The 24,927-nt window shown below is 49.1% G+C and overlaps 1 protein-coding gene across 1 annotated transcript in view; it reads right to left on the minus strand.

Moving 5' to 3' along the window:
* myo10l3 (myosin X, like 3) overlaps positions 1–24,927 on the minus strand; it is a 250,853-nt gene that overhangs the window by 111,977 nt on the left and 113,949 nt on the right. Inside the window, exons 17-20 of the mRNA XM_065019717.1 lie at positions 22,039–22,147; positions 10,714–10,794; positions 9,915–10,039; positions 1,363–1,477 (exon numbers count right to left, since the gene is read on the minus strand). Of these exons, the coding sequence (XP_064875789.1) occupies positions 1,363–1,477; positions 9,915–10,039; positions 10,714–10,794; positions 22,039–22,147 (430 nt within the window). The remainder of the gene's footprint in view (positions 1–1,362; positions 1,478–9,914; positions 10,040–10,713; positions 10,795–22,038; positions 22,148–24,927) is intronic.

The raw sequence follows: 24,927 nt of genomic DNA on the forward strand, positions 1-24,927 counted from the left end.
GCCTGGCCTTTACCCCTGTGGTCAGTCATATGGTCTCTTTCACCACTGATGTCCTGCACCCTATTACAGTGTCACGGATCAAACACTAAGTTAGAGGTGTCCTGCACCCTATTACAGTGTGTCACGGATCAACACCCTGTCGTTCTCAACTAACATCAAGGCGGTGGCCCGTTCCTGTAGGTTCATGCTCTACAACATCCGCAGAGTACGACCCTGCCTCACACAGGAAGCGGCGCAGGTCCTAATCCAGGCACTTGTCATCTCCCGTCTGGATTACTGCAACTCGCTGTTGGCTGGGCTCCCTGCCTGTGCCATTAAACCCCTACAACTCATCCAGAACGCCGCAGCCCGTCTGGTGTTCAACCTTCCCAAGTTCTCTCACGTCACCCCGCTCCTCCGCTCTCTCCACTGGCTTCCAGTTGAAGCTCGCATCCGCTACAAGACCATGGTGCTTGCCTACAGAGCTGTGAGGGGAACGGCACCTCAGTACCTCCAGGCTCTGATCAGACCCTACACCCAAACAAGGGCACTGCGTTCATCCACCTCTGGCCTGCTCGCCTCCCTACCACTGAGGAAGTACAGTTCCCGCTCAGCCCAGTCAAAACTGTTCGCTGCTCTGGCCCCCCAATGGTGGAACAAACTCCCTCACGACGCCAGGACAGCGGAGTCAATCACCACCTTCCGGAGACACCTGAAACCCCACCTCTTTAAGGAATACCAAGGATAGGATAAAGTAATCCTTCTCACCCCCCCCTTAAAAGATTTAGATGCACTATTGTAAAGTGGCTGTTCCACTGGATGTCATAAGGTGAATGCACCAATTTGTAAGTCGCTCTGGATAAGAGCGTCTGCTAAATGACTTAAATGTAAATGTAAATGTAACACTAAGTTAGAGGTGTCCTGCATCCTATTACAGTGTGTCACGGATCAAACACTAAGTTAGAGGTGTCCTGCATCCTATTACAGGGTCACGGATCAAACACTAAGTTAGAGGTGTCCTGCATCAATAAGTAAGATACCCAGACAGATACCCATGGCGCCAGACAGATACCCATGGCGCCAGACAGATACCCATGGCGCCAGACAGATATCCAATACGTGGCTGATGAGGAAGGCTTGTAAAGATGAAGTAAAGATGAAGCCCTATGTAAGGAAGAGAAGACCTGATATGTCATCTGATCCTGTCCCAGCTGTGGGTTTGTTGTTATCCTGAAGCCGATGCTCCTTCAGTCCCTGCTCTTATAATCTATAACATGTAACTCTACCCTGTTCAACCCTGTAAACCCCTGGGTCACAGGACATGCAGCAGGGTACGCCGTGTAAGAGTGTGATGCGTTGTCAGAGCCACTGGGGCCAGCGTACCTTAGTCTTCCCCAGCTGCCAGTCTATCTTGGCGGGGTCGTATGACATCAGCAGCTCTGTGCACCTCCCTCTCTGGTCGTCTGTTGGATGCTTGTCTTTCAGGATCATCTTGTACCTGCACAGGGAACAGAGACGCACACAGGTCAGATACAGATCCCACACGGATCCGACGGGTCAGACAAAGAGCCGACGGGCCAGACGCGGATCCGACGGGCCAGACGTGGATCCGACGGGTCAGATACAGATCCAACACGGATCCGACGGGTCAGACACGGATCCAACACGGATCCGACGGGTCAGACACAGATCCAACACGGATCCGACGGGTCAGACACAGATCCAACACGGATCCGACGGGTCAGACACGGATCCAACACGGATCCGACGGGTCAGACACGGATCCAACACGGATCCGACGGGTCAGACACGGATCCAACACGGATCCGACGGGTCAGACACAGATCCAACACGGATCCGACGGGTCAGACACGGATCCAACACGGATCCGACGGGTCAGACACAGATCCAACACGGATCCGACGGGTCAGACACAGATCCAACACGGATCCGACGGGTCAGACACAGATCCGACGGGTCAGACACGGATCCGACGGATCCAACACGGATCCGACGGGTCAGACGCGGATCCAACACGGAGCCACCGGTTCAGAGAAAGAGCCGATGGGCCAGACAAATCAAACGGGCCGGACATGTCGAAGGAGCACAACACCCTGACACCCAGACAGTTGACAGCAGCACAATAGGAAATCAACACAAGCTCAATGACCCAGGTGAGCACTGAGTCCACATGTTCTGCTGTTTTGTACGAGGGTAGACTGGCCAACATGAGCCTTGGTGGTGCACAGCGGAGGAGGCACAGTGGGTAGCCATGCCATTGACCCTGATCACAGAGTATATCCCCGGTGTTCATCGACACCCAGCAGGTGATTCTACACCCAGCAGGTGATTCAGCAGGTGATTCTACACCCAGCAGGTGATTCTACACCCAGCAGGTGATTCAGCAGGTGATTCTACACCCAGCAGGTGATTCTACACCCAGCAGGTGATTATACACCCAGCAGGTGATTCAGCAGGTGATTCTACACCCAGCAGGTGATTCTACACCCAGCATGTGATTCTACACCCAGCAGGTGATTCAGCAGGTGATTCTACACCCAGCAGGTGATCCTACACCCAGCAGGTGATCCTACACCCAGCAGGTGATCCGACACCCAGCAGGTGATTCGACACCCAGCAGGTGATTCGACACCCAGCAGGTGATTCGACACCCAGCAGGTGATTCTACACCCAGCAGGTGATCGACACCCAGCAGGTGATTCTACACCCAGCAGGTGATTCTACACCCAGCAGGTGATTCTACACCCAGCAGGTGATCGACACCCAGCAGGTGATTCTACACCCAGCAGGTGATTCTACACCCAGCAGGTGATTCAGCAGGTGATTCTACACCCAGCAGGTGATTCTACACCCAGCAGGTGATTATACACCCAGCAGGTGATTCAGCAGGTGATTCTACACCCAGCAGGTGATTCTACACCCAGCAGGTGATTCTACACCCAGCAGGTGATCGACACCCAGCAGGTGATTCTACACCCAGCAGGTGATTCTACACCCAGCAGGTGATTCTACACCCAGCAGGTGATTCTACACCCCCAGCAGGTGATTCTACACCCAGCAGGTGATTCTACACCCAGCAGGTGATCTACACCCAGCAGGTGATTCTACACCCAGCAGGTGATTCTACACCCAGCAGGTGATTCAGCAGGTGATTCTACACCCAGCAGGTGATTCTACACCCAGCAGGTGATCTACACCCAGCAGGTGATTCGACACCCAGCAGGTGATTCTACACCCAGCAGGTGATTCTACACCCTGATTCTACACCCAGCAGGTGATTCTACACCCAGCAGGCAGGTGATTCTACACCCAGCAGGTGATCTACACCCAGCAGGTGATTCTACACCCAGCAGGTGATTCTACACCCTGATTGTACACCCAGCAGGTGATTCTACACCCAGCAGGTGTCTACACCCAGCAGGTGTCTACACCCAGCAGGTGATCTACACCCAGCAGGTGATTCTACACCCAGCAGGTGATTCTACACCCAGCAGGTGATTCTACACCCAGCAGGTGATTCTACACCCTGATTCTACACCCAGCAGGTGATTCTACACCCTGATTCTACACCCAGCAGGTGATTCTACACCCAGCAGGTGATTCAGCAGGTGATTCTACACCCAGCAGGTGATTCTACACCCAGCAGGTGATCTACACCCAGCAGGTGATTCTACACCCAGCAGGTGATTCAGCAGGTGATTCTACACCCAGCAGGTGATTCTACACCCAGCAGGTGATTCTACACCCAGCAGGTGATTCTACACCCAGCAGGTGATTCTAGTGATTCTACACCCAGCAGGTGATTCTACACCCTGATTCTACACCCAGCAGGTGATTCTACACCCTGATTCTACACCCAGCAGGTGATTCTACACCCTGATTCTACACCCAGCAGGTGATTCTACACCCAGCAGGTGATCTACACCCAGCAGGTGATTCTACACCCAGCAGGTGATTCTACACCCTGATTCTACACCCAGCAGGTGATTCTACACCCTGATTCTACACCCAGCAGGTGATTCTACACCCTGATTCTACACCCAGCAGGTGATTCTACACCCTGATTCTACACCCAGCAGGTGATCTACACCCAGCAGGTGATTCTACACCCAGCAGGTGATTCTACACCCTGATTCGACACCCAGCAGGTGATTCTACACCCTGATTCTACACCCAGCAGGTGATTCTACACCCAGCAGGTGATCTACACCCAGCAGGTGATTCTACACCCAGCAGGTGATTCTACACCCAGCAGGTGATTCTACACCCATTCTACACCCAGCAGGTGATTCTACACCCAGCAGGTGATTCTACACCCAGCAGGTGATTCTACACCCAGCAGGTGATTCTACACCCAGCAGGTGATTCGACACCCTGATTCTACACCCAGCAGGTGATCTACACCCAGCAGGTGATTCTACACCCAGCAGGTGATTCTACACCCTGATTCGACACCCAGCAGGTGATTCTACACCCTGATTCTACACCCAGCAGGTGATTCTACACCCATTCTACACCCAGCAGGTGATTCTACACCCAGCAGGTGATTCTACACCCAGCAGGTGATTCGACACCCAGCAGGTGATTCTACACCCAGCAGGTGATTCTACACCCTGATTCTACACCCAGCAGGTGATTCTACACCCAGCAGGTGATTCGACACCCAGCAGGTGATTCGACACCCAGCAGGTGATTCGACACCCAGCAGGTGATTCTACACCCAGCAGGTGATTCTACACCCAGCAGGTGATTCTACACCCTGATTCGACACCCAGCAGGTGATTCTACACCCTGATTCTACACCCAGCAGGTGATTCTACACCCAGCAGGTGATTCTACACCCAGCAGGTGATTCTACACCCTGATTCTACACCCAGCAGGTGATTCTACACCCAGCAGGTGATTCTACACCCAGCAGGTGATTCAGCAGGTGATTCTACACCCAGCAGGTGATTCTACACCCAGCAGGTGATTCTACACCCAGCAGGTGATTCTACACCCAGCAGGTGATTCTACACCCAGCAGGTGATCTACACCCAGCAGGTGATTCTACACCCAGCAGGTGATTCTACACCCAGCAGGTGATTCTACACCCAGCAGGTGATTCTACACCCAGCAGGTGATTCTACACCCAGCAGGTGATTCAGCAGGTGATTCTACACCCAGCAGGAGATTCAGCAGGTGATTCAGCAGGTGATTCTACACCCAGCAGGTGATTCTACACCCAGCAGGTGATTCTACACCCAGCAGGTGATTCTACACCCAGCAGGTGATTCTACACCCAGCAGGTGATTCTACACCCAGCAGGTGATTCTACACCCAGCAGGTGATTCTACACCCAGCAGGTGATTCGACACCCAGCAGGTGCAGGTGATTCTACACCCAGCAGGTGATTCTACACCCAGCAGGTGATTCTACACCCAGCAGGTGATTCTACACACAGCAGGTGATCGACACCCAGCAGGTGATTCAGCAGGTGATCGACACCCAGCAGGTGATTCTACACCCAGCAGGTGATCTACACCCAGCGGGTGATTCTACACCCAGCGGGTGATTCTACACCCAGCCCCAGCAGGTGATTCTACACCCAGCAGGTGATTCTACACCCTGATTCTACACCCAGCAGGTGATTCTACACCCAGCAGGTGATTCTAATTCTACACCCAGCAGGTGATTCTACACCCAGCAGGTGATTCTACAACCAGCAGGTGATCTACACCCAGCAGGTGATTCTACACCCAGCAGGTGATTCTACACCCAGCAGGTGATTCTACACCCAGCAGGTGATCTACACCCAAGCAGGTGATTCTACACCCAGCAGGTGATTCTACACCCAGCAGGTGATTCAGCAGGTGATTCTACACCCAGCAGGTGATTCTACACCCAGCAGGTGATTCGACACCCAGCAGGTGATTCGACACCCAGCAGGTGATTCTACACCCAGCAGGTGATTCTACACCCAGCAGGTGATTCTACACCCAGCAGGTGATTCTACACCCTGATTCTACACCCAGCAGGTGATTCTACACCCAGCAGGTGATTCTACACCCAGCAGGTGATTCTACACCCAGCAGGTGATTCTACACCCTGATTCTACACCCAGTAGGTGATTCGACACCCAGCAGGTGATTCTACACCCAGCAGGTGATTCTACACCCAGCAGGTGATCTACACCCAGCAGGTGATTCTACACCCAGCAGGTGATTCAGCAGGTGATTCTACACCCAGCAGGTGATTCGACACCCAGCAGGTGATTCGACACCCAGCAGGTGATTCGACACCCAGCAGGTGATTCGACACCCAGCAGATGATTCTACACCCAGCAGGTGATTCTACACCCCGATTCTACACCCAGCAGGTGATTCTACACCCAGCAGGTGATTCTACACCCTGATTCTACACCCTGATTCTACACCCAGCAGGTGATTCGACACCCAGCAGGTGATTCTACACCCAGCAGGTGATTCTACACCCAGCAGGTGATCGACACCCAGCAGGTGATTCTACACCCAGCAGGTGATTCTACACCCAGCAAGTGATTCTACACCCAGCAGGTGATTCTACACCCTGATTCTACACCCAGCAGGTGATTCTACACCCAGCAGGTGATTCGACACCCAGCAGGTGATTCTACACCCAGCAGGTGATTCGACACCCAGCAGATGATTCTACACCCAGCAGGTGATTCTACACCTGATTCTACACCCAGCAGGTGATTCTACACCCAGCAGGTGATTCTACAACCAGCAGGTGATTCGACACCCAGCAGGTGATTCTACACCCAGCAGGTGATTCTACACCCAGCAGGTGATTCTACACCCAGCAGGTGATTCTACACCCTGATTCGACACCCAGCAGGTGATTCTACACCCTGATTCTACACCCAGCAGGTGATTCTACACCCAGCAGGTGATCTACACCCAGCAGGTGATTCTACACCCAGCAGGTGATTCTACACCCTGATTCTACACCCAGCAGGTGATTCTACACCCAGCAGGTGATTCTACACCCAGCAGGTGATTCTACACCCAGCAGGTGATTCAGCAGGTGATTCTACACCCAGCAGGTGATTCTACACCCAGCAGGTGATTCTACACCCAGCAGGTGATTCTACACCCAGCAGGTGATTCTACACCCTGATTCTACACCCAGCAGGTGATTCTACACCCAGCAGGTGATTCTACACCCAGCAGGTGATTCAGCAGGTGATTCAGCAGGTGATTCTACACCCAGCAGGTGATTCTACACCCAGCAGGTGATTCAGCAGGTGATTCTACACCCAGCAGGTGATTCTACACCCAGCAGGTGATTCTACACCCAGCAGGTGATTCTACACCCAGCAGGTGATTCTACACCCAGCAGGTGATTCAGCAGGTGATTCTACACCCAGCAGGTGATTCTACACCCAGCAGGTGATTCTACACCCAGTAGAATCTACACCCAGCAGGTGATTCTACACCCAGCAGGTGATCGACACCCAGCAGGTGATTCAGCAGGTGATCGACACCCAGCAGGTGATTCTACACCCAGCGGGTGATTCTACACCCAGCGGGTGATTCTACACCCAGCCCCAGCAGGTGATTCTACACCCAGCAGGTGATCTACACCCAGCGGGTGATTCTACACCCAGCGGGTGATTCTACACCCAGCAGGTGATCTACACCCAGCAGGTGATTCTACACCCTGATTCTACACCCTGATTCTACACCCAGCAGGTGATTCTACACCCAGCAGGTGATTCTACACCCAGCAGGTGATTCTACACCCAGCAGGTGATTCAGCAGGTGATTCTACACCCAGCAGGTGATTCTACACCCAGCAGGTGATTCTACACCCAGCAGGTGATCTACACCCAGCAGGTGATTCTACACCCAGCAGGTGATTCTACACCCTGATTCTACACCCAGCAGGTGATTCTACACCCAGCAGGTGATTCTACACAGCAGGTGATTCAGCAGGTGATTCAGGTGATTACACCCAGCAGGTGATTCTCAGCAGGTGATTACACCCAGCAGGTGATTCTACACCCAGCAGGTGATTCTACACCCAGCAGGTGATTCAGCAGGTGATTCTACACCCAGCAGGTGATTACACCCAGCAGGTGATTCTACACCCAGCAGGTGATTCTACACCCAGCAGGTGATTCTACACCCAGCAGGTGATTCTACACCCAGCAGGTGATTCTACACCCAGCAGGTGATTCTACACCCAGCAGGTGATTCTACACCCAGCAGGTGATTCTACACCCAGCAGGTGATTCAGCAGGTGATTCAGCAGGTGATTCTACACCCAGCAGGTGATTCTACACCCAGCAGGTGATTCTACACCCAGCAGGTGATTTCTACACCCAGCAGGTGATTCTGATCACAGCCCCAGCAGGTGATTCTACACCCAGCAGGTGATTCTACACCGTGATTCTACACCCAGCAGGTGATTCTACACCCAGCAGGTGATTCTACACCCAGCAGGTGATTCTACAACCAGCAGGTGATCTACACCCAGCAGGTGATTCTACACCCAGCAGGTGATTCAGCAGGTGATTCTACACCCAGCAGGTGATTCTACACCCAGCAGGTGATTCTACACCCAGCAGGTGATTCTACACCCAAGCAGGTGATTCTACACCCAGCAGGTGATTCTACACCCAGCAGGTGATTCAGCAGGTGATTCTACACCCAGCAGGTGATTCCAGCAGGTGATTCGACACCCAGCAGGTGATTCTACACCCAGCAGGTGATTCGACACCCAGCAGGTGATTCGACACCCAGCAGATGATTCTACACCCAGCAGGTGATTCTACACCCTGATTCTACACCCAGCAGGTGATTCTACACCCAGCAGGTGATTCTACACCCAGCAGGTGATTCTACACCCTGATTCTACACCCAGCAGGTGATTCGACACCCAGCAGGTGATTCTACACCCAGCAGGTGATTCTACACCCAGCAGGTGATCTACACCCAGCAGGTGATTCTACACCCAGCAGGTGATTCAGCAGGTGATTCTACACCCAGCAGGTGATTCTACACCCAGCAGGTGATTCTACACCCAGCAGGTGATTCTACACCCAGCAGGTGATTCTACACCCAGCAGGTGATTCGACACCCAGCAGGTGATTCTACACCCAGCAGGTGATTCGACACCCAGCAGGTGATTCTACACCCAGCAGGTGATTCTACACCCAGCAGGTGATTCGACACCCAGCAGGTGATTCGACACCCAGCAGATGATTCTACACCCAGCAGGTGATTCTACACCCTGATTCTACACCCAGCAGGTGATTCTACACCCAGCAGGTGATTCTACACCCAGCAGGTGATTCTACACCCTGATTCTACACCCAGCAGGTGATTCGACACCCAGCAGGTGATTCTACACCCAGCAGGTGATTCTACACCCAGCAGGTGATTCTACACCCAGCAGGTGATCGACACCCAGCAGGTGATTCTACACCCAGCAGGTGATTCTACACCCAGCAAGTGATTCTACACCCAGCAGGTGATTCTACACCCTGATTCTACACCCAGCAGGTGATTCTACACCCAGCAGGTGATTCGACACCCAGCAGATGATTCTACACCCAGCAGGTGATTCTACACCCTGATTCTACACCCAGCAGGTGATTCTACACCCAGCAGGTGATTCTACACCCAGCAGGTGATTCTACACCCTGATTCTACACCCAGCAGGTGATTCTACACCCAGCAGGTGATTCGACACCCAGCAGGTGATTCTACACCCAGCAGGTGATTCTACACCCTGATTCTACACCCAGCAGGTGATTCTACACCCAGCAGGTGATTCTACACCCAGCAGGTGATTCTTCTACACCCAGCAGGTGATTCTACCATGCACGGGAGACGGTGATGATAGTCTGTCTTCCCTGTAAAAAGACCATTGTCTGTTTTTCTCACCTGCTGTAGAAGTCATTAAAAGTCCTGCGGACAGGGAACCCAGCCCTGCGGATCTTCACGGTCTCCAACATCCCAGAATACCTCAGCTGGTTCAGGACCACTTCTGAGTCAAACATGTTGGCGTTCTGAGAAGTACAAAACACACTGAATTACTTTTCAACCCTAACTCTGTGAGAATACAAAAACAGCAGCATTCCCTGTGATACAGCTAAGCCCCCCCCCCCCCAGAGACAACAGCATTCCCTGTGACACAGCTAAGCCCCCCCCAGAGACAACAGCATTCCCTGTGACACAGCTAAGCCCCCCAGAGACAATAGCATTCCCTGTGATACAGCTAAGTACCCCCCCCAGGTTAGGGTGAATACTGACTGACCCACCTTGTCCATGTTGGGGTGAGTACTGAATGACCCACCTTGTCCACGTTGGGGTGAGTACTGAATGACCCACCTTGTCCACGTTGGGGTGAGTACTGAATGACCCACCTTGTCCACGTTGGGGTGAATACTGAATGACCCACCTTGTCCACGTTGGGGTGAATACTGAATGACCCACCTTGTCCATGTTGGGGGTGAGTACTGAATGACCCACCTTGTTCATGTTGTGGTGAGTACTGAATGACCCACCTTGTCCATGTTGGGGGTGAGTACTGAATGACCCACCTTGTCCACGTTGTGGTGAGTACTGAATGACCCACCTTGTTCATGTTGTGGTGAGTACTGAATGACCCACCTTGTTCATGTTGTGGTGAATACTGAATGACCCACCTTGTTCATGTTGTGGAGAATACTGAATGACCCACCTTGTTCATGTTGGGTTTGATGCAGCGCACAAAGAAAGGGTTGGAGGCACTCAGAGTGTTCATCAAGGAATGGAGAGAGTCCTGCAGAAACACAACAACACATCTAGATACGGGATCAGAAACACAAACAACACATCTAGATATGGGATCAGAAACAAAACAACACATCTAGATACGGGATCAGAAACACAACAACACATCTAGATATGGGATCAGAAACACATCTAGATACGGGATCAGAAACACAACAACACATCTAGATACGGGATCAGAAACACAACAACACATCTAGATACGGGATCAGAAACACATCTAGATACGGGATCAGAAACACAACAACACATCTAGATACGGGATCAGAAACACAACAACACATCTAGATATGGGATCAGAAACACATCTAGATACGGGATCAGAAACACATCTAGATACGGGATCAGAAACACAACAACACATCTAGATACGGGATCAGAAACACAACAACACATCTAGATACGGGATCAGAAACACAACAACACATCTAGATACGGGATCAGAAACACAACACATCTAGATATGGGATCAGAAACAAAACATCTAAGTGGGTGGGGTTATATCCTTCCCGTTTGGCCCTGTCCGGGGGTGTCCTCGGATGGGGCCACAGTGTCTCCTGACCCCTCCTGTCTCAGCCTCCAGTATTTATGCTGCAGTAGTTTATGTGTCGGGGGGCTAGGGTCAGTTTGTTATATCTGGAGTACTTCTCCTGTCCTATTCGGTGTCCTGTGTGAATCTAAGTGTGCGTTCTCTAATTCTCTCCTTCTCTCTTTCTTTCTCTCTCTCTCAGAGGACCTGAGCCCTAGGACCATGCCCCAGGACTACCTGACATGATGACTCCTTGCTGTCCCCAGTCCACCTGGCCATGCTGCTGCTCCAGTTTCAACTGGCCTGGGCCCTAGGACCATGTCCCAGGACTACCTGACATGATGACTCCTTGCTGTCCCCAGTCCACCTGGCCATGCTGCTGCTCCAGTTTCAACTGTTCTGCCTTACTATTATTCGACCATGCTGGTAATTTATGAACATTTGAACATCTTGGCAATGTTCTGTTATAATCTCCACCCGGCACAGCCAGAAGAGGACTGGCCACCCCACATATGCTCTCTCTAATTCTCTCTCTCTCTGAGGACCTGAGCCCTAGGACCGTGCCCCAGGACTACCTGACATGATGACTCCTTGCTGTCCCCAGTCCACCTGACTGTGCTGCTGCTCCAGTTTCAACTGTTTTACCTTATTGTTATTCGACCATGATGGTCATTTATGAACATTTGAACATCTTGGCCATGTTCTGTTATAATCTCTACCCGGCACAGCCAGAAGAGGACTGGCCACCCCACATAGCCTGGTTCCTCTCTAGGTTTCTTCCTAGGTTTTGGCCTTTCTAGGGAGTTTTTCCTAGCCACCGTGCTTTTACACCTGCATTGCTTGCTGTTTGGGGTTTTAGGCTGGGTTTCTGTACAGCACTTTGAGATATCAGCTGATGTACGAAGGGCTATATAAATAAATGTGATTTGATTTGATTTGATTTGAGATACGGGATCAGAAACACAACTCTAGATATGCAGTTGAAGTCTAAAGTTTACTTACACCTTAGCCAAATACATTTAAACTCAGTTTTTCACAATTCCTGACATTTAATCCTCGTAAAAATTCCCTGTCGTAGGTCAGTTAGGATCACCACTTTATTTTTAGAATGTGAAATGTCAGAATAATAGTAGAGAGAATGATTTATTTCAGCTTTTATTTCTTTCATCACATTCCCAGTGGGTCAGAAGTTTACATACACTCATTTAGTATTTGGTAGCATTGCCTTTAAATTGTTTAACTTGGGTCAAATGTTTCGGGTAGCCTTCCACAAGCTTCCCACAATAAGTTGGGTGAATTTTGGCCCATTCCTCCTGACAGAGCTGGTGTAACTGAGTCAGGTTTGTAGGCCTCCTTGCTCGCACACACTTTTCCCAGTTTGCCCACAAATGTTCTATTGGATTGAGGTCAGGGCTTTGTGATGGCCACTCCAATACCTAGACTTTGTTGTCCATAAGTCATTTTGCCACAACTTTGGAAGTATGCTTGGGGTCATTGTCCATTTGGAAGATCCATTTGCAACCAAGCTTTAACTTCCTGACTGATGTCTTTAGATGTTGCTTCAATATATCCACATAATTTTCCAGCCTCATGATGACATCTATTTTGTGAAGTGCAGCAGTCCCTCTTGCAGCAAAGCACCCCCCACAACATGATGCTGCCACCCCCACAACATGATGCTGCCACCCCCACAACATGATGCTGCCACCCCCACAACATGATGCTGCCACCCCCACAACATGATGCTGCCACCCCCACAACATGATGCTGCCACCCCCACAACATGATGCTGCCACCCCCGTGCTTCAAATCAAATCAAATGTTATTTTTCACATACACATGGTTAGCAGATGTTAATGCGAGTGTAGCGAAATGCTTGTGCTTCTAGTTCCGACAATGCAGTGATAACCAACAAGTAATCTAACTAACAATTCCAAAACTACTGTCTTATACACAGTGTAAGGGGATAAGGAATATGTACATAAGGATATATGAATGAGTGATGGTACAGAGCAGCATACAGTAGATGGTATCGAGTACAGTATATACATATGAGATGAGTATGTAGACAAAGTAAACAAAGTGGCATAGTTAAAGTGGCTAGTGACATAAGAATGCAGTCGATGATCTAGAGTACAGTATATACATATGCATATGAGATGAATAATGTAGGGTAAGTAACATTATATAAGGTAGCATTGTTTAAAGTGGCTAGTGATATATTTACATCATTTCCCATCAATTCCCATTATTAAAGTGGCTGGAGTTGGGTCAGTGTCAATGACAGTGTGTTGGCAGCAGCCACTCAATGTTAGTGATTGCTGTTTAACAGTCTGATGGCCTTGAGATAGAAGCTGTTTTTCAGTCTCTCGGTCCCAGCTTTGATGCACCTGTACTGACCTCGCCTTCTGGATGATAGCGGGGTGAACAGGCAGTGGTTCGGGTGGTTGATGTCCTTGATGATCTTTATGGCCTTCCTGTAACATCGGGTGGTGTAGGTGTCCTGGAGGGCAGGTAGTTTGCCCCCGGTGATGCGTTGTGCAGACCTCACTACCCTCTGGAGAGCCTTACGGTTGAGGGCGGAGCAGTTGCCGTACCAGGCGGTGATACAGCCCGCCAGGATGCTCTCGATTGTGCATCTGTAGAAGTTTGTGAGTGCTTTTGGTGACAAGCCGAATTTCTTCAGCCTCCTGAGGTTGAAGAGGCGCTGCTGCGCCTTCTTCACGACGCTGTCAGTGTGAGTGGACCAATTCAGTTTGTCTGTGATGTGTATGCCGAGGAACTTAAAACTTGCTACCCTCTCCATCGATGTGGATAGGGGGGTGTTCCCTCTGCTGTTTCCTGAAGTCCACAATCATCTCCTTAGTTTTGTTGACGTTGAGTGTGAGGTTATTTTCCTGACACCACACTCCGAGGGCCCTCACCTCCTCCCTGTAGGCCGTCTCGTCGTTGTTGGTAATCAAGCCTACCACTGTTGTGTCGTCCGCAAACTTGATGATTGAGTTGGAGGCGTGCATGGCCACGCAGTCGTGGGTGAACAGGGAGTACAGGAGAGGGCTCAGAACGCACCCTTGTGGAGCCCCCGTGTTGAGGATCAGCGGGGAGGAGATGTTGTTGCCTACCCTCACCACCTGTGGGCGGCCCGTCAGGAAGTCCAGTACCCAGTTGCACAGGGCGGGGTCGAGACCCAGGGTCTCGAGCTTGATGACGAGCTTGGAGGGTACTATGGTATTGAATGCCGAGCTGTAGTCGATGAACAGCATTCTCACATAGGTATTCCTCTTGTCCAGGTGGGTTAGGGCAGTGTGCAGTGTGGTTGAGATTGCATCGTCTGTGGACCTATTTGGGCGGTAAGCAAATTGGAGTGGGTCTAGGGTGTCAGGTAGGGTGGAGGTGATATGGTCCTTGACTAGTCTCTCAAAGCACTTCATGATGACGGAAGTGAGTGCTACGGGCGGTAGTCGTTTAGCTCAGTTACCTTAGCTTTCTTGGGAACAGGAACAATGGTGGCCCTCTTGAAGCATGTGGGAACAGCAGACTGGTATAGGGATTGATTGAATATGTCCGTAAACACACCGGCCAGCTGGTCTGCGCATGCTCTGAGGGCGCGGCTGGGGATGCCGTCTGGGCCTGCAGCCTTGCGAGGGTTAACACGTTTAAATGTCTTTACTCACCTCGGCTGCAGTGAAGGAGAGACCGCATGTTTTCGTTGCAGGCCGTGTCAGTGGCACTGTATTGTCCTCAAAGCGGGCAAAAAAGTGATTTAGTCTGCCTGGGAGCAAGACATCCTGGTCCGTGACTGGGCTGGGTTTCTTCTTGTAGTCCGTGATTGACTGTAGACCCTGCCACATGCCTCTTGTGTCTGAGCCATTGAATTGAGATTCCACTTTGTCTCTGTACTGACGCTTAGCTTGTTTAATAGCCTTGCGGAGGGAATAGCTGCATTGTTTATATTCGGACATATTACCAGACACCTTGCCCTGATTAAAAGCAGTGGTTCGCGCTTTCAGTTTCACGCGAATGCTGCCATCAATCCACGGTTTCTGGTTTGGGAATGTTTTTATCGTTGCTATGGGAACGACATCATCGACGCACGTTCTAATGAACTCGCACACCGAATCAGCGTATTCGTCAATATTTCCATCTGACGCAATACGAAACATGTCCCAGTCCACGTGATGGAAGCAGTCTTGGAGTGTGGAGTCAGCTTGGTCTGACCAGCGTTGGACAGACCTCAGCGTGGGAGCCTCTTGTTTTAGTTTCTGCCTGTAGGCAGGGATCAGCAAAATGGAGTCGTGGTCAGCTTTTCCGAAGGGGGCGGGGCAGGGCCTTATATGCGTCGCGGAAGTTAGAGTAACAATGATCCAAGGTTTTACCACCCCTGGTTGCGCAATCGATATGCTGGTAAAATTTAGGGAGTCTTGTTTTCAGATTAGCTTTGTTAAAATCCCCAGCTACAATGAATGCAGCCTCCGGATAAATGGTTTCCAGTTTGCAAAGAGTTAAATAAAGTTCGTTCAGAGCCATCGATGTGTCTGCTTGGGGGGGGATATATACGGCTGTGATTATAATCGAGGAGAATTCTCTTGGAAGATAATGCGGTCTACATTTGATTGTGAGGAATTCTAAATCAGGTGAACAGAAGGATTTGAGTTCCTGTATGTTTCCTTCATCACACCATGTCTCGTTAGTGATGAGGCATACGCCCCTGCCACTCTTCTTACCAGAAAGATGTTTGTTTCTGTCGGCGCGATGCGTGGAGAAACCCGTTGGCTGCACCGCCTCGGATAGCGTCTTCCCAGTAAGCCATGTTTCTGTGAAGCAGAGAACGTTGCAGTCTCTGATGTCCCTCTGGAATGCTACCCTTGCTCGGATTTCGTCAACCTTGTTGTCAAGAGACTGGACATTGGCAAGAAGAATGCTGGGGAGTGGTGCGCGATGTGCCCTTTTTCGGAGTCTGACCAGAACACCGCCTCGTTTCCCTCTTTTTCAGAGTCGTTTCCTTGGGTCGCTGCATGCGATCCATTCCGTTGTCCTGTTTGTAAGGCAGAACACCGGATCCGCGTCGCGGAAAACATATTCTTGGTCGTACTGATGGTGAGTTGGCGCTGATCTTATATTCAGTAGTTCTTCTCGACTGTATGTAATGAAACCTAAGATGACCTGGGGTACTAATGTAAGAAATAACACGTAAAAAAACAAAAAACTGCATAGTTTCCTAGGAACGCGAAGCGAGGCGGACATCTCAGTCGGCGCCGGAATGGTTGGGATGGTGTTCTTCGGCTTGCAAGCCACTCCCCTTTTCCTGCAAACATAACGATGGTCATTATGGCCAAAGAGTTCTACTTGTGTTTCACCAGAGGACATTTTATCTGAAGACACTCCAAAAAGTACAATCTTTGTCCCCATCACTTTATCCCTACCTACATGTACAGTCACTTTATCCCTACCTACATGTACAGTCACTTTATCCCTACCTACATGTACAGTCACTTTATCCCTACCTACATGTACAGTCACTTTATCCCTACCTACATGTACAGTCACTTTATCCCTACCTACATGTACAGTCACTTTATCCCTACCTACATGTACAGTCACTTTATCCCTACCTACATGTACAGTCACTTTATCCCTACCTACATGTACAGTCACTACATTACAGTCACTTTATCCCTACCTACATGTACAGTCACTTTATCCCTACCTACATGTACAGTCACTTTATCCCTACCTACATGTACAGTCACTTTATCCCTTTACCTACATGTACAGTCACTTTATCCCTACCTACATGTACAGTCACTTTATCCCTACCTACATGTACAGTCACTTTATCCCTACCTACATGTACAGTCACTTTATCCCTACCTACATGTACAGTCACTTTATCCCTACCTACATGTACAGTCACTTTATCCCTACCTACATGTACAGTCACTTTATCAGTCACTTTATCCCTACCTACATGTACAGTCACTTTATTTATACAGTCCCTACCTACATGTACAGTCATGGCCAAAAGTTGAGAATGACACAAATATTAATTTTCACAAAGTCTGCTGCCTCAGTTTGTATGTATGATGGCAATTTGCATATACGCCAGAATGTTATGAAGAGTGATCAGACAAATTGCAAAGTCCCTTTTGGCCATGCAAACGAACTGAATCCCCCTCAAAAACATTTCCACTGCATTTCAGCCCTGCCACAAAAGGACCAGCTGAATCATTGTTCTTCCTCTGTCAATCATGGTTGCCTGCAAGGAAACATGTGCCGTCATCATTGCTTTGCACAAAAAAGGGCCTCACAGGCAAGGATATTACTGCCAGAAAGATTTCACCTAAATCATCCATGTATCAGAACTTCAAGGAGAAGACTTCAGGCCGCCCAAGAAAGTCCAGCAAGCGCCAGGACCATCTCCTAAAAGTTGATTCAGCCCTGTGTCATGCCAACAGTAAAGCATCCTGAGACCATTCACGTGTGGGGTTGCTTCTCAGCCAAGGGAGTGGGCTCACTCACAATTTTGCCTAAGAACACAGCCATGAATAAAGAATGGTACCAACACATCCTCCGAGAGCAACTTCTCCCAACCATCCAGGAACAGTTTGGTGATGAACAATGCCTTTTCCAGCATGATGGAGCACCTTGACATAAGGCAAAAGTGATAACTAAGTGGCTCGGGGAACAAAACATTGATATTTTGGGTCCATGGCCAGGAAACTCCTCAGACCTTAATCCCATTGAGAACTTGTGGTCAATCCTCAAGAGGCGGGTAGACAAACAAAAACCCACAAATTCTGACAAACTCCAAGCATAGATTGTGCAAGAATGGGCTGCCCATGAGTCAGGATGTGGCCCAGAAGTTCATTGACAGCATGCAGAGGTCTTGAAAAAAAAGGGTCAACACTGCAAATATTGACTCCCTGCATCAACTTCATGTAATTGTAAATAAAAGCCCTTGACACTTATGAAATGCTTGTAATTATACTTCAGTATTCCATAGTAAAAGGTAACATATGACAAAAATATCTGAAAATACTGAAGCAGCAAACTTTGTGGAAATGAATGTGTCATTCGAAACTTTTGGCCACGACTGTCCTCAAATGCAGTAGTAAACTGTAATCTGGCTTTTTTATGGCGGTTTTGGAGCAGTGGCTTCTTCCTTGCTGGGCGGCCTTTCACGTTATGACAATAACTCGTTTTACAGAAGCATTTCAAGGTCCTGGAGTGGCCTAGCCAGTCTCCAGATCTCAACCCCATAGAAAATCTTTGGAGGGAGTTGAAAGTTCGTGTTGCCCAGCAACAGCCCCAAAACATCACTGCTCTACAGGAGATCTGCATGGAGGAATGGGCCAAAATACCAGCAACAGTGTGTGAAGACTTGTGTGTGAAAACAATTGACCTCTGTCATTGCCAACAAAGGGTATATAACAAAGTATTGAGATAACAAAAAGTTTATTTTCCACCATAATTTGCTAATTAATTCATTAAAAATACTACAATGTGATTTTCTGGATTTTTTTCCCTCATTTTGTCCGTCATAGTTGGAGTGTACCTATGATGAAAATTACAGTGGGAGAACTTTTTAAGTGGGTACCCGTTTCCTCCAGCAACAAGGTCCTTTGCTGTTGTTCTGGGATTGATGTGCACTTTCGCACCAAAGACTTTCATCTCTAGGAGACAGAACGCGTCTCCTTCCTGAGTGGTTGAATTGGTGGCTGACTAAATGAACGTGGTACCTTTTTTGCCCCACTGTAGATACTTTTAATTTTTGATGTCAACAGAGGCACAGAGTTTTCTTGAAATACTCCAGCATCTCCAATTACTAAAGGTCCTTTTCTGAATTTTCCAAGCTTTAGCACAGTCCCCTTATGTAAACTTCTGACCCACTGGAATTGTGATACAGTGAATTATAAGTGAAATAATCTGTCTGTAAACAATTGTTGGAAAAATTACTTGTGTCATGCACAAAGTAGATGTCCTAACCGACTTGCCAAAAATATTGTTTGTTAACAAGACATTTGTGGAGTGGTTGAAAAACAAGTTTTAATGACTCCAACCTAAGTGTACGTAAACTTCCGACTTCAACTGTAGATACGGGATCAGAAACTCAACAACACATCTATATACGGAATCAGAAACATAATATCTAGATATAGATACAGGACCAGCATCAAGAGGCAACCTCAATACAACAGATTCACACACAATGGCTCTGACCTCCTTAGGGTCCTCATCTCCTGCTGACCAGGGTGTTTACAGGCTCTGACCTCCTTAGGGTCCTCATCTCCTGCTGACCAGGGTGTTTACAGGCTCTGGCCTCCTAGGGTCCTCATCTCCTGCTGACCAGGGTGTTTACAGGCTCTGACCTCCTTAGGGTCCTCATCTCCTGCTGACCAGGGTGTTTACAGGCTCTGACCTCCTGGGGTCCTCATCTCCTGCTGACCAGGGTGACCTCCTTAGGGTCCTCATCTCCTGCTGACCAGGGTGTTTACAGGCTCTGGTCTCCTAGGGTCCTCATCTCCTGCTGACCAGGGTGTTTACAGGCTCTGGCCTCCTAGGGTCCTCATCTCCTGCTGACCAGGGTGACCTCCTTAGGGTCCTCATCTCCTGCTGACCAGGGTGTTTACAGGCTCTGACCTCCTAGGGTCCTCATCTCCTGCTGACCAGGGTGTTTACAGGCTCTGACCTCCTAGGGTTACAGGCTCTGACCTCCTAGGGTTACAGGCTCTGACCTCCTAGGGTTACAGGCTCTGACCTCCTTAGGGTCCTCATCTCCTGCTGACCAGTGTGTTTACAGGCTCTGGCCTCCTAAGGCTGCTGACCAGGGTGACCTCCTTAGGGTCCTCATCTCCTGCTGACCAGGGTGACCTGGTCCTCATCTCCTTAGGGTCCTCATCTCCTGCTGACCAGGGTGTTTACAGGCTCTGACCTCCTAGGGTCCTCATCTCCTGCTGACCAGGGTGTTTACAGGCTCTGACCTCCTAGGCTCTGGCCTCCTAGGGTCCTCATCTCCTGCTGACCAGGGGTTACAGGCTCTGACCTCCTAGGGTTACAGGCTCTGACCTCCTAGGGTTACAGGCTCTGACCTCCTAGGGTTACAGGCTCTGACCTCCTAGGGTTACAGGCTCTGACCTCCTTAGGGTCCTCATCTCCTGCTGACCAGTGTGTTTACAGGCTCTGACCTCCTAGGGTCCTCATCTCCTGCTGACCAGGGTGTTTACAGGCTCTGGTCTCCTAGGGTCCTCATCTCCTGCTGACCAGGGTGTTTACAGGCTCTGACCTCCTAGGGTCCTCATCTCCTGCTGACCAGGGTGTTTACAGGCTCTGGCCTCCTAGGGTCCTCATCTCCTGCTGAACAGGGTGTTTACAGGCTCTGACCTCCTAGGGTTACAGGCTCTGACCTCCTAGGGTTACAGGCTCTGACCTCCTTAGGGTCCTCATCTCCTGCTGACCAGGGTGTTTACAGGCTCTGGTCTCCTAGGGTCCTCATATCCTGCTGACCAGGGTGTTTACAGGCTCTGGTTACAGGACTATATTTACCCAGCAGTGCCAGCAAGGACCTTTGAACCGAGCACTCTCTTTCGCTCAGACTGACTGTCTCCAGTAAGATACTGCCAGGGGGACGTGTGGATGAGGGGTAATCTCCAGCTTTAGGAGCTGGAGTCCAGGCTAAATCCCCTCCACACCAGTTACGGCCCCCCACCCATCTCCCACCCATCTCCCATGGAATCCTCTCTCTATATATATATATTATAACCTGCTGTGTCTGTCTCTCTCCAGACTAACCAGTACTACATGAAGCCCAGAGTGACGGATCACCAGTTTTGCATCAAGCACTATGCTGGAGAGGTAAATTACCCTCAAGGAGCTCAACACTTGAGAAGGACTCTCTCTCTCAAACACAAACAAAAGACTATTCAAAACGCTTAGGGAAACTGTCAACCTCATGATCAAGGCAATCCATATCATGGCATAGCCAAAAGGATTCTATGTGACTCGACAGTATAGTGAAGGTTATGGTTAGGAGGTCAGAGGTTGACTATGCTCCTCTGTGATTGGTCCTCACCCTGAACTGAGAGCTGACGGTGGATTAGGGTTAGAGGTTAGAGATCCTCAACCTGAACTGAGAGCTGACAGTAGATTAGGGTTAGAGGTTAGAGGTCCTCACCCTGAACTGAGAGCTGACCGTGGATTAGGGTTAGAGGTCCTCACCCTGAACTGAGAGCTGACAGTGGATTAGGGTTAGAGGTTACAGGTCCTCACCCTGAACTGAGAGCTGACGGTGGATTAGGGTTAGAGGTTAGAGGTCCTCACCCTGAACTGAGAGCTGACGGTGGATTAGGGTTAGAGGTTAGAGGTCCTCACCCTGAACTGAGAGCTGACAGTGGATTAGGGTTAGAGGTCCTCACCCTGAACTGAGAGCTGACGGTGGATTAGGGTTAGAGGTTAGAGGTCCTCACCCTGAACTGAGAGCTGACAGTGGATTAGGGTTAGAGGTCCTCACCCTGAACTGAGAGCTGACAGGGGATTATGGTTAGAGGTTAGAGATCCTCACCCTGAACTGAGAGCTGACAGTGGATTAGGGTTAGAGGTCCTCACCCTGAACTGAGAGCTGACAGGGGATTATGGTTAGAGGTTAGAGATCCTCACCCTGAACTGAGAGCTGACGGTGGGTTAGGGTTAGAGGTTAGAAATCCTCACCCTGAACTGAGAGCTGACGGTGGGTTTGCGTCTGGCCGTCCCCATCTTCAGGGTCTCCTCTCCGTTCCTGCTCCCGACACGCTCAAACAGGTCATAGATGAAGTCAAGCCTGAAGGACGGAGCAAACAGGGTATTACTCTGTACATTAACACAGTGGAGTGACTTTAGTACAGGGTCAGAGGGTATTACATTAACACAGTGGAGTGACTTTAGTACAGGGTCAGAGGGTATTACATTAACCCAGTGGAGTGACTTTAGTACAGGGTCAGAGGGTATTACTCTGTACATTAACACAGTGGAGTGACTTTAGTACAGGGTCAGAGGGTATTACTCTGTACATTAACACAGTGGAGTGACTTTAGTACAGGGTCAGAGGTTATTACATTAACAGTGGAGTGACCAGTGGTATTACATTAACACAGTGACTTTAGTACAGGGTCAGAGGGTATTACATTAACACAGTGGAGTGACTTTAGTACAGGGTCAGAGGGTATTACATTAACACAGTGGAGTGACTTTAGTACAGGGTCAGAGGGTATTACTCTGTACATTAACACAGTGGAGTGACTTTAGTACAGGGTCAGAGGGTATTACATTAACCCAGTGGAGTGACTTTAGTACAGGGTCAGAGGGTATTACATTAACACAGTGGAGTGACTTTAGTACAGGGTCAGAGGGTATTACATTAACACAGTGGAGTGACTTTAGTACAGGGTCAGAGGGTATTACATTAACACAGTGGAGTGACTTTAGTACAGGGTCAGAGGGTATTACTCTGTACATTAACACAGTGGAGTGACTTTAGTACAGGGTCAGAGGGTATTACTCTGTACATTAACACAGTGGAGTGACTTTAGTACAGGGTCAGAGGGTATTACATTAACCCAGTGGAGTGAGTGGTCAGAGGGTATTACTCTGTACATTAACACAGTGGAGTGGTCAGAGGGTATTACATTACAGTGGAGTGACTTTAGTACAGGGTCAGAGGGTATTACATTAACACAGTGGAGTGACTTTAGTACAGGGTCAGAGGTATTATTACAGTGGAGTGACTTTAGTACAGGGTCAGAGGGTACATTAACACAGTGGAGTGACTTTAGTACAGGGTCAGAGGGTATTACATTAACCCAGTGGAGTGACTTTAGTACAGGGTCAGAGGGTATTACATTAACACAGTGGAGTGACTTTAGTACAGGGTCAGAGGGTATTACATTAACACAGTGGAGTGACTTTAGTACAGGGTCAGAGGGTATTACATTCAGTGGAGTGACTTTAGTACAGGGTATTACTCTGTACATTAACACAGTGGAGTGACTTTAGTACAGGGTCAGAGGGTATTACATTAACACAGTGGAGTGACTTTAGTACAGGGTCAGAGGGTATTACATTATCACAGTGGAGTGACTTTAGTACAGGGTCAGAGGGTATTACATTAACACAGTGGAGTGACTTTAGTACAGGGTCAGAGGGTATTACATTAACACAGTGGAGTGACTTTAGTACAGGGTCAGAGGGTATTACTCTTAACACATTAACACAGTGGAGTGACTTTAGTACAGGGTCAGAGGGTATTACATTAACACAGTGGAGTGACTTTAGTACAGGGTCAGAGGGTATTACTACATTAACACAGTGGAGTGGAGGGTCAGAGGGACTCTTACATTAACACAGTGGGTCAGAGGGTCAGGTATTACATTAACCCAGTGGAGTGACTTTAGTACAGGGTCAGAGGGTATTACATTAACCCAGTGGAGTGACTTTAGTACAGGGTCAGAGGGTATTACATTAACACAGTGGAGTGACTTTAGTACAGGGTCAGAGGTACATTAACACAGTGGAGTGTATTACTCTGTACATTAACACAGTGGAGTGACTTTAGTACAGGGTCAGAGGGTATTACATTAACAGTGGAGTGACTTTAGTACAGGGTCAGAGGGTATTACATTAACCAGTGGAGTGACTTTAGTACAGGGTCAGAGGGTATTACATTAACACAGTGGAGTGACTTTAGTACAGGGTCAGAGGGTATTACATTACACAGTGGAGTGACTTTAGTACAGGGTCAGAGGGTATTACATTAACACAGTGGAGTGACTTTTTAGTATGACTTTACATTAACACAGTGGGTCAGAGGGTCAGAGGGTATTACATTAACACAGTGGAGTGACTTTAGTACAGGGTCAGAGGGTATTACATTACAGTGGAGTGACTTTAGTACAGGGTCAGAGGGTATTACATTAACACAGTGGAGTGACTTTAGTACAGGGTCAGAGGGTATTACATTAACACAGTGGAGTGACTTTAGTACAGGGTCAGAGGGTATTACATTAACACAGTGGAGTGACTTTAGTACAGGGTCAGAGGGTATTACATTAACACAGTGGAGTGACTTTAGTACAGGGTCAGAGGGTATTACATTAACCCAGTGGAGTGACTTTAGTACAGGGTTAACATTAACAGTGGAGTGACTTTAGTACAGGGTCAGAGGTATTACATTCAGTGGAGTGTAGTACAGGGTCATTAACACAGTGGAGTGACTTTAGTACAGGGTCAGAGGGTATTACTCTGTACATTAACACAGTGGAGTGACTTTAGTACAGGGTCAGAGGGTATTACTCTGTACATTAACACAGTGGAGTGACTTTAGTACAGGGTCAGAGGGTATTACATTAACCCAGTGGAGTGACTTTAGTACAGGGTCAGAGGGTATTACATTAACACAGTGGAGTGACTTTAGTACAGGGTCAGAGGGTATTACATTAACACAGTGGAGTGACTTTAGTACAGGGTCAGAGGGTATTACATTAACACAGTGGAGTGACTTTAGTACAGGGTCAGAGGGTATTACATTAACCCAGTGGAGTGACTTTAGTACAGGGTCAGAGGGTA

This window comes from Oncorhynchus nerka, linkage group LG1 (assembly GCF_034236695.1).
Source record: "Oncorhynchus nerka isolate Pitt River linkage group LG1, Oner_Uvic_2.0, whole genome shotgun sequence".
In the NCBI taxonomy this organism is placed as follows: Eukaryota; Metazoa; Chordata; class Actinopteri; order Salmoniformes; family Salmonidae; genus Oncorhynchus; species Oncorhynchus nerka.